This window comes from Bos javanicus, chromosome 5 (genome assembly GCF_032452875.1).
Source record: "Bos javanicus breed banteng chromosome 5, ARS-OSU_banteng_1.0, whole genome shotgun sequence".
Classification (NCBI taxonomy): Eukaryota; Metazoa; Chordata; class Mammalia; order Artiodactyla; family Bovidae; genus Bos; species Bos javanicus.
Genome location: NC_083872.1, coordinates 32,313,349 through 32,324,467, shown reverse-complemented (window position 1 = coordinate 32,324,467; position 11,119 = coordinate 32,313,349). Strand labels below are relative to the sequence as shown.

The window sequence follows — 11,119 nt, the reverse complement described above, 5'->3', positions numbered from 1 at the left end:
ATTTTCCAGGCTAGAATACTGGAGTGGTTTGCCATTTCCTTCTGTAAGGGATCTTTCTAACCCAGAGGTTGAACCCGGGTCTCCTGCCCTGCAGGCAGATTCTTTACCAACTGAGCTACCAGGGAAGCCCTGAATCACTATGCTATACAAATAAATTAATATAATATTGTAAATCAACTGTACTCCAATTTTTAAAAGTGGGGCTGACTCCTAGGTAACAGGTAGAGTGGAATAAATATCTTTTCTGTGAAAACAGAAACTTCAACTCTGGGCTCAACATGGAATTTAATGACCAGAAAAATTATCTTTCAGAAAATAAAATTATTTTTAGGCAAAGAAAAACATTTCTTTAGTGACTGACACTTAAAGAGAATTCTAAAAGATCAAAGGTAGACATGAGAAGATGATTCCTAATGAAAATTTGAGATGCAAAAAGACATTGTGAATTCAAGGAGCCTGTCTATATTTCATGAGGTCTCATGTGGAAGTGGGCTAGTGTGTACTGTCATAGTGAGCAATTATTAATGTGGCACTTGTCACTTGTACCCAAAATGATATTCAATATTTTTGAAGTGTTTTGAGTGCCTTCTATAAAAGATACATATAATTCAAAGTGCATGGTTTAGTAAAACCATGCCAAAATTACTGATAAATATTATCAGAAAAGTCAATATTTGTAGTGTGTAATTCTGTGTTAACATTTCATTTTGTTTGTATGTGTAGACAATAGTGATATAAGTAACTTTTAACTATATTCTATATTAAGTAGTTTTTTTTTTAGTAAGTTATATGATCTATAGTATATTTGAAAGGTGAAAGTGAAGTCGCTCAGTCGTGTCTGATTCTTTGTGACCCCATAGACTGTAGCCTACCAGGCTCCTCTGTCCAGGGGATTTTCCAGGCAATAGTACTGGAATGGGTTGCCATTTCCTTCTCCAGGGGATCTTCCCAACCCAGGGCTCGAACCCAGGTCTCCCACATTGTAGACAGACGCTTTACCGTCTGAGTCACCAGGGAAGTCCAATATTTAGGAGAAATCAAATCATAATGTATCCTGCATTTTTCTATATGTTGTAAAACATAATTATGATGCTATCATAATTTTGTTTTGTCTGTAATTGTACCTTTGTAAATATAATTTTCACAAATTGTTTTTTCAGCATACTGTAAACACCATATAAACAATAGCCATATTACAGTATTTTTTAAAAAGGCAGGCAATGGTATGATAAATACGTAAGCACATCTAAACAAAAAGTTATTGAATAAATAAAGTAGTAATAATATCTAATTTGAGGGGGATAGAGAAAGAACTAAATTCCTGGATTGAAAGGACATATACACTGGAGGTAGTATTGTTTGGAGTTAAAATGTTACATGGCCTTCACATTATCTTGAAAGAGGCTAAAGATCCTAACTTTAGAGAGGAAACCAAGATGACAGAATAGAATAATAAGCTCACCTCCTCCCACAAAGACATCAAAAATACATCTACACATAGACCAGTTCTCACAGAATACTGACTGAATGCTGGTAGAAGATATACAGTGAAAGTTGCAAGAAAGATCACTGCATAGTGGGCAGGAGGAAAAAGAGTTAAAAAAAAAAAAAGAATTAGGATGAGACCTGTGTCACTGGGAGGGAGCTGTGAGAGAGAAAGGTTCTGCCTGAGAATCCGCTTCACAATTGGGAGATCAGCTTGGATAGACAGGAGCTTCAGAAGCTCAGAGGCGAGTGCAGCACCCAGACTGTGGCAGGCGGAATAGAGAGACCAGCACCGATGGTGTGACCAGCTTGCTGCACTCCCCAGCCTGATACATGCCCTGATAGTGTGTGAGGGAGGCTGAGCACTGAAACTCATGCTTCAGCTGACAGACCTGGCGAGAGAACTGAGGCTGGTTACACAGAGACAGCCTGAAGAGACTAGTTTGATCTGGGTGGCAACCACGAGTGTATGCAGGACAGAGTCCAGGTCTGCCATAGGCGGCCCACTGTTAATGGGTGTGTGAGGGGAGAGGCCCCATCACTGCAGCCTCATTCTCAGCTTGTTCACAGTGGGCATGGCTCTGCCTCTAGGAGCTCTGGAAGTGTGCAAATGATGATGGCTCGCACACGTGGAGGTGGGGCTGAAATCTGAGCTGTGTCCCAGAGGCTGTTTGAAGTCTGTGTGTTTATACCACTGCCAGCAGCTTTGTAAACTCAGATCTACGGGATACCCAAGAGGACTAATGGTACTCCAGGGGCTGGGGTGGGTCCAGTGTTAGCAGCTACAGGCTTTGCAGGTACATGCATGTGGAGGTGGGGCTGGGGTCTGGGCTGATTCCATAGCTCCCACAGATGGGCCTGATGCCCGACTTCCAAAGATCTGTATTGGTGACTCAGCACTGGTGGCTTTGTGAATACAGTGCCTAAGGAACACCCAGTCCTATTCCCTGCATTCCCGTGGTTGAGGTAGGGCTGAGGGAAGTAAAAACAACAGTGTACTTTGCGAGCCTGCACAGCAGGTGACAGGTGACACATAAGGCACATGCACTTCCCGGTGAACAGCTCTCGCAGTGGAATACTCCATGACTCTTCTCCCTGTGGACGTGCTCCTGTCAGTTCTACCTCACACTGCAGCTCTCAGAAATGGATCTGGGGGCTTCTATTCCAACTGGGAAGCAGACCCTGCCACTGGCAGGGTTGTGAAAACCACAGAGCAAAGAGGAGACACTGTTTAACATCCCGTGTAGGCTCTGGTCACCACAACACTAATCACACCCCCATCAAGGGGATAACAGCCAGTACACATTGAGGAAAGATGTGGCAAGCATCTATACTAAAAACAGCCCTCACACCAAAAATATTAGACTCGTGGCGTCTACACAGAGATGCTCCCACCTAAAATAACAGCCCCTTCAAGACAACAGTAGATAACTGTTTCTCCTAAATTCATCAAGTCAGAGAAATATAAATAAAATGAAGAAGCAGAGGAACCACTCGCAATTAAAAGAATAAGATAATTCTCTTGAAAGAAGAGCGGAAAAAAGGAAAAATCCACAGAAACACAATAATAGTAGAGGACTTTAACACTGCGCTTACACCAATGGACAGATCATCAAAACAAAAAATTAATAACGAAACACAAATGACACATTAGACCAGATAGACCTAATTGATATCTTCATGAAATTCCATCCAAATGCAGAAGACTACACTTTCTTCTCAAGTGCAGAAGGAACGTTCTCCAGGATAGATCACATCTTGGGTCACAAATCAAGGGTTGGTAAATTAAAGAAAATTAAAATCATATTAAGCATCTTTTCTGTCCACAACACTATGAGACAAGATATCAATTACAGGAAAAACCTGTAAAAAACAAAAATACACAGAGATTAAACAATACATTTCTAAATAAACAACAGTTTATTTAAGAAATAAAAGGGGAAGTCAAAAATACCTAGAGACAAATAACAAAACACGGTAATTCAAAATCTATGGGATACAGCAAAAGCATTTCTAAGAGGGAAGCTTATAGAAATGCAATCCTACCTCAAGAAACAAAAATGCATCAAATACACAACCTAACCCTACCCTTAAAGCAACTGGAGAAACAAGAACCAAAAAAACTTCCGAAGTTAGTAAAAAGAAAGAAAGCATAAAGATCGGAGCAGAAATAAAGAAAAAGAAATGAAGCAAACAATAGCAAAGATCAATAAAACTAAAAGCTGGTTCTTTGAGAAGATAAACAACATTGACAGACCATTAGCCAGACTCATCAAAAGAAAAAGAAGACTCAAATCAACAAAATTATAAATGAAACAGGAGAGATTACAACAGCTCTGAAACACAAAAGATCATAAGAGAGTGTTTTGAGCAACTATATGCCAATAAAATGGAAAACCTGGAAGAAATGGACAGATTATTGGAAAAGTTGAACCTTATAAGACTGATCCAGGAAGCAATAGAAATTATGAACAGGCTGATGAACAAGCCCTGAAATAGAAACTGTGATAAAAAAAAATTTCCCCTGAAAACAAAAGCCTAGGGCCAGATGGCTTCACAGGTAAATTCTATCAAACATTTAGAGACAACCTAATGCCCAGCCTTCTCAAACTCTTCCAAAAAATTGGAGAGGAAAGAACACTTCCAAACTCATTCTACAAAGCCATCATTACTCTGATGCCGAAACCAGACAAAGACATCACAAGAAAAGAAAATTACAGGCCAATATCACTGATGAACGTAGGTGCAAAAATCCTCAACAAAATTCCAGCAAACAGAATTCAGCAACACATTAAAAGGATCACACACCATGATCAAGTAGGGTTTATACAAGGGATGAAAGGATTCTTCAATATACACAAATCAATGTGCTATACCACAAATTAAAAGATAAAAATCTCAGTTGATGCAGAAAAATCCTTTGACAAAATTCAGCACCCATTCATGATAAAAACTTCAGAAAATGGGCATACTAGGGAACTACTTCCAGAGAAGGAAATGGCAACCCACTCCAGTGTTCTTGCCTGGAGAATCCCAGGGACGGCGGAGGCTGGGGGGCTGCCGTCTATAAGGTCACACAGTCGGACACAACTGAAGCAATTTAGCAGCAGCAGCAGCAGCAGCAGGAAACTACTTCAACATAATAAAGGCCATATATGGCAATGGCACCCCATTCCAGTACTCTTGCCTGGAAAGTCCCATGGACGGAGGAGCCTGGTGGGCTGCAGACCATGGGGTCACGAAGAGTCGGACATGACTGAGCGACTTCACTTTCACTTTTCCCTTTCATGCATTGGAGAAGGAAATGGCAACCCACTCCAGTGTTCTTGCCTGGAGAATCCCAGGGACGGGGGAGCCTGGTGGGCTGCCGTCTATGGGGTCGCACAGAGTCGGACACGACTGAAGCGACTTAGCAGCAGCAGCAGCAGCATGACAAATCCACAGCAAACATCCTTCTCAATGGTGAAAAACTGAAAGCATTTCCTCAGGAACAAGACAAGTGTGCTCACTCTTACCATTAGTATTCAACATAGTTTTGGAAGTCTTAGCCATGACAATCAGAGAAGGAAAAAAATAAAAGGACTCCAGATATGAAAAGAAGTAAAACTCTCACTGTTTTCAGATGACATGATACTGTACATAGAAAACCCTAAATAAACTATCTCATAATTTATGTTGATAGAATATCAAGCCCATGGAATTCTGCAGATAAGAATACCAGAGTGGGTAGCCATTCCCTCTCCAGGGGATCCTCCTGACCCAGGGATTGAACCTAGATCTCCTTCATTGCTGGCGGATTCTTTACTGTCTGTGCCATCAGGGAAGCCCATCAGAAAATTACTAGGGCTAATCAGTGAATTTACTAAAGTCATAGGATACAAAATGAATACACAGAAATTTCTTGCATTCCTATACACTAACAATGAAAAGTCTGACACTGTTTCCACTGTTTCCCCATTTATTTCCCATGAAGTGATGGGACCAGATGCCATGATCTTAGTTTTCTGAATGTTGAGCTTTAAGCCAATTTTTTCACTCTCCTCTTTCACTTTCACCAAGAGGCTTTTTAGTTCCTCTTCACTTTCTGCCATAAGGGTGGTGTCATCTGCATATAGTTTATAGTTAAAGACTGAGAGAGGTCACTAGTCCTCCAGGAAGAATGAGACAAAAGTAGTCTTGTGGCCAAAAGTACAGAAGCAAAAAGAACTCAATGCTCAGAGATCCTGATAGTGTAGCCCAGACAACCAGGTCAGGAAGCAGAGTTTCTCGTGAAAGTGCTGACACACGAAGGGCTATCTCGTGTGGAATACTGCTTCCACCATAACCTCAGGCTGCCCTTGCTCTCTGGGACAAACACATGACCTCTAATCTGGTGAACTGGCTGTTGAATGCCCTCAGCTGCTCTCAGGTGAGGTAAAGGAAGTTCTTGCTAGTTGCTGCTCTGGAGCATCTGTCCATTGGCCTTATGCTGTACTGAAGAATCTGTTATAATGGCAGCTACCCAGTAGAGGTGGAAGGAACAGGCTGCATCTGCCTTTGTGGACAGTCTAGCTCTTCCCCTCCTTATAATGTCCTGAAATAATTCAGGGAATTTTTTTTTTCATTTTTACAGTTTTGTAGAGGGAAACAGATCATAAGATCACATAGTCAAAAGTTCTCTTCTTGACTGCTTTACCAACTTTCTCATTTAAGTGGGATTCTTCACCTTGATGTCAGTATCCCACCTTTTTCCAAAGAGAGTTTTCTCGAACATTCATTGGGCTAAACACTGTTTCTCAGACTCAAGCATGCATCATGGTCATAATTAAGAAACAGACTGTTGAGCTCCACCTCTAGAGTTTCTGATTCAGTAGATCAGGTTTGGGTCTGAGACATTCTAGCGAGCTCACAGACGATGCACATTCTGATGCTGCTGGTATATGGATGACACTTTGAGAACCACTATATAACTTCTTTTATATATTTATATTGACCTCCGATATCTTTTTTTACTCTCCAGGTGTTTCCAAATATCCCTCCTCTCCACTCTCTGACTAAAACCACACAGAGAATCCCTCCTCTGGGGATCACATTCACTTCCTCAGCATCCTTTGCAGAGCGCCCTTCACCTCCTGATTCTTGAGGCTGTAGATGAGAGGGTTCAGCAAGGATGTGATGACACTGTACTGAATGGAGACCACTCGTTCCAACACTGAGCCTGAGGCGGGGCTGATGTACCTGAATAGAGCCGTCCCATAGAACAGGAGCACCACAGTGAGGTGGGAAGAGCAGGTGGAGAAGGCCTTGCCTTGGCCCTCATAGGAATGGATGTTCAGAATGGCAGAAATGATTCTGGAGTATGAGAACAGGATCAAGGGAAGTGTCAGAAGTCCCAGCAATGCACTGGTCCCTGACAGAAGGAACTCGTTGGCAGTGGGATCAGTACAGGATAAGGGGAAGAGTGATGGTAGCTCACAGAAGAAATGGGAGATAGTGTTAGACCCCCAGAAACGTAACTTGTGGATGAAAAGATGATTCACTAGTGAGTTCAAAAGCCCCACCAGCCATCCTGCACACACCATTGCAGTGCAGAGAGGCCTGTTCATGACCACAGTGTAGAGCAGAGGGTGGCAGACAGCAGCATAGCGGTCGTAGGCCATGGCAGAGAGAAGGCTGGCTTCAGCACACCCATAAAGGAGAAAAAAGAAACTCTGGGTGATGCAGCCCCACACAGAGATGCTTTTCTTCTGCGACAAGAAGTTCTGTAGCATTTTTGGCACAGTGACTGAGGAGAAACCGATATCTAGGAAAGACAGGTGTCCGAGGAAGAAGTACATGGGTATGTGGAGCTGAGAATCAGCCTTGATGATCAAGATCATCACTGTGTTCCCCACTAATGTCAGCAGGTAAATCCCCAGGAACAGCACAAAGAGCAGAGCCTGGATGTGGGGGTCGGCAGACAGCCCGAGGAGGGTAAACTCAGTGAAGAAAGTGAAGTTGTGCATGGCTGTTTGTAAATGTCATTCCTAGAAAGAAATCAACTATATTACAGAATCTGAGTAATTTCTAGTGATCAGAATATCATCCCTCCACCCTAAAACTTCTCAGGAAATACTTCTTTCAGCTTAACAATAGAAAAGGAAAAGAAGTTGAGTAATTCCAATTGTGACCTTTATGAGTTGAATTGTGTCTAACTCCAGAAAATATGTTGAAGTCTTAATCCCTTGTACCTCACAGTGTAATCTTATTTGGAAATAGGGTCACTGGAGGTACAATGAATTAAGGTGAGATAACACTGGAATAGGGTAGGCTCTTAATCTAGTATAACTGATGTTCTTATTGGAGATGAGAGAGCCTTATAATACACACAAAGTGGGACAGCCATGTGACAACAGAGCAGAGTGGAGTGAGGCGCCTGCAGGTCAAGGAAGCCAAGGGTCGACAGCCATAACCAGAATCCAGGAAGAGACAAGGAAGGATTCTTCCCTACAAGTTTTGGGGTGGCCGTGGCCCTGCTGACACCTTGATGTCAGTCTTAGAGTCCCTAGAACGGTGAGAAAATAAATTCTATTGTTTTCAGCCACCTGGTTTCCAGTAGTTTGTTACAACAGCCCTAAGAAATTATTACAGTGACTTTAAGAGTTTCTCCTCCTTGACTCTCCCCAATAGGTCTCATTAATTCTGTCAGTGAATATAACACACATCTTTGTGTGCTAAATCAGATTACATAATTTAACTATTACGAGTATACAGCCTCTAATTAAAATAAATAAATTTAATTTTTTTTTAAAAAAGAGTATACTTAGGAGAATAAACAGGCTACTTCAAATGAAATTATTTCTGAGAATAGATATTTAGTTGCAAGTCTTCTTATATTTAGACATCCATCTTAAAGCCAAGAACTACAGAACTCACCATCTTATCACAGACATTCTGGGTATTAGATGAAGATGTAGAAAAGGGATTTGAACAAGAAATTTTGCTACTAGAAAAAGGACTTGTATGATGCTACTAGAGGTTGCAAGAGGCTTTCCAAACATTCCAGGAGCAATTCAAGAGTACCCTATATCTCCAAAGACATACTAGCAAAGCTGGAAAAGTATCTGTGGGAAGTGTTTATGCCTCAATGCCTTGTTCCATTCTCAGGCCAGTGAGACTAGGCTCTCAGCATCTCAGAGCAGGGAAGACAGAGGCTCACAGAGGTGAGCTGACTTCTTCCATATCATATAGCTCATCAGCAGAACAGTCAGGAATTAAACTGAATGCTCTGCTCTCAATCCAGTGTTCTTTCTACCACATCACACCCCGAAGACTGACAACATATATTTTGAATCATTTAAAGAATCTGTATCTTAAACATAGCACTTTCCCTAAAATTAAAAACAAAAGCTAGACCTGAAAAATGAAAGCTATGTATGTGAACTTGAGCAAGATACTGAACCCTTCTGAAGGTAAATTTTCACATCAACAAAATGGAACATGGTTGACATCAACTTAGTCAACCTTGGTTTTAGTCACAACCTGGTAATCGGATACTTCTTTAGTATTTAATTTCTTTCCTTTCACTTTGCTGCTATTGTTATTGTCTTTTACTCATGCAAAAATGTCTAGACCAGGACTTTGTTAACAGCGTTCACATGTTTCGCTGGAGCCCTGCTGTTGTTCAGTCGTTGTTCCAGTTATCACTGGGACCTGAACTGGAATATTATAGCTCCTCCCCAGCAGTCTTGTCAGAACTAGTCTTTAACACCCACAGCCTTTCTTCCTCCTCGGTCCATTTTACCCTGGCTCTTATAAAGCTTGGTTCTGATGACATAAACTGAAAAGTTACGTTAGAGGAAATTCAAGAGAAAAGAAACATTTGTGGAAACATTTAACTTATATTTTTTAAGTACAATGAAAAACATGAATCCAATTTTATGATTTTTCAAAAAAGTGTACAAATAGTCCTAGGAAGACTCTGGTGACAGTGATATCTATACATTGCTGAAGAAAGTGAAAGTTGCTCAGTTGTGTCTGACTCTTTGTAACCCCAAGGACTATACAGTCCATGGAATTCTCCAGGCCAGAATACTGGAGTGGGTAGCCTTTCCCTTCTCTAGGGGATCTTCCCAACCCAGGAATCGAACCCACGTCACCCACATTGCAGGCAGATTCTTACAAGCTGAGTCACAAGGGAAGCCCATTGCTGAACGCATTGCTGAATGCATTGCAAATTGCACACTTTGAGTCAGAGTCTTATAAGTTCTTGGATTTATGCTAAAACTATAACTCAAAAGGCTAAAATGTGACATTTATAATGATGCACACTGCATTGTTATATGTTTAATAAAAATGGAAATGTTTCAATATTTTCATATTCTGGAGTATCTAAATACCAACTAGATAATGTAGACAATAAAATTAAAATCATAAAGACTATGTGGCAACAAAGGAACATATCAATAATAGCTACAAAACTAAGAAATTTCTCTTTGGTATAATTAGAACTGGTACCATTATCTTCCTCAAACCTCCAGCTTCCTTTTCTCTACAAACACCCCAGTCAAATCCCTCAGTTAACAATAGACTTCCTTCCCTTTCTTTGAAGATGTACCCAAACCATGTACTTGCTCCTAAAACATTTCACTTAATTTTAAGAAGATTGATTTATTAAGTAAGGAGATAAAGAAGCCCTACCAATCGTGAGATCCCCTAGATTAGACTCATCTTTCTGGTTACCAGGATCATACTTTCCTGTGGGAGGTTCAGACAGCTTGGTGGGAAGGAGAAGAGTGAGCTGACCAGGATCACTGGGAGGAATTCCAGGGTAAAGAACAATGGAGAAACTAACTGCTCTAAGGAGGAAGAGGAACTTTGATAGAAAGAAAATGACTACCTAAAAGAGAGAAAGGAAGAAAATAAGAAGGTGCAGGTTATGCCTTTCTAGCCCTAAGCACATGAAGATTCCCCAGTATCCTTTGGGAATATTTGTAGACACTGGCATTGGCATTTCAGATGAAGAAAACTATTTTTATTCCCAATTCTGACAATCACAGCAAAAGTGTTAATTAGGGGACAGTTCCACCTCTGACACTTTCTAAGAGACTGCACTACTGGTCTGTCCTCTCTGCAGATTTACTCAATACGATTCAATACAACTTCATGATTTCTTGCTCTCCCCGAAACCAGAAGACCTTAGAACTCTTAGTGAAAGTTATACAAGAGGGAATGGGAAGGTCTCCTTCTACATCCAGTACTCCTGCCATGGTGCACATTTGAAGATATGATCCTCCAGTCCTCCATCAGGATGCCTCTTGCCAGCTCCCCCATGTCAAAAGATGACCTGCTTTTTTGTCAGGGTCAAGGGACATGAAGGGAGGAGACAGAGGGATCCTAGATGGACAGAAGTGCATTGTAGATCAACATCTCAGGGAAAAAAAACTTCATCTACTTATTTCTTTGACCATTGGCACCCCACTCCAGTACTCTTGCCTGGAAAGTCCCATGGATAGAGGAGCCTGGTAGGCTGCAGTCCCTGGGGTCGCTAAGAGTCGGACACGACTGAGCGACTTCACTTTCACTTTTCACTTTCGTGCATTAGAGAAGGAAATGGCAACCCACTCCAGTGTTCTTGCCTGGAGAATCCCAGGGACGGGGGAGCCTGGGGGGCTGC

The 11,119-nt window shown here is 41.4% G+C and overlaps 1 protein-coding gene across 1 annotated transcript; it reads right to left on the bottom strand.

The window, feature by feature from the left end:
- Positions 1-6,557: 6,557 nt before the first annotated feature.
- LOC133248666 (olfactory receptor 8S1-like) lies at positions 6,558-7,886 on the bottom strand. The gene has a single exon (XM_061419033.1). The coding sequence runs from the start codon at positions 7,467-7,469 to the stop codon at positions 6,558-6,560; it is 912 nt and encodes a 303-aa protein (XP_061275017.1). The 5' UTR covers positions 7,470-7,886.
- Between the last annotated feature and the right edge of the window lie 3,233 nt (positions 7,887-11,119).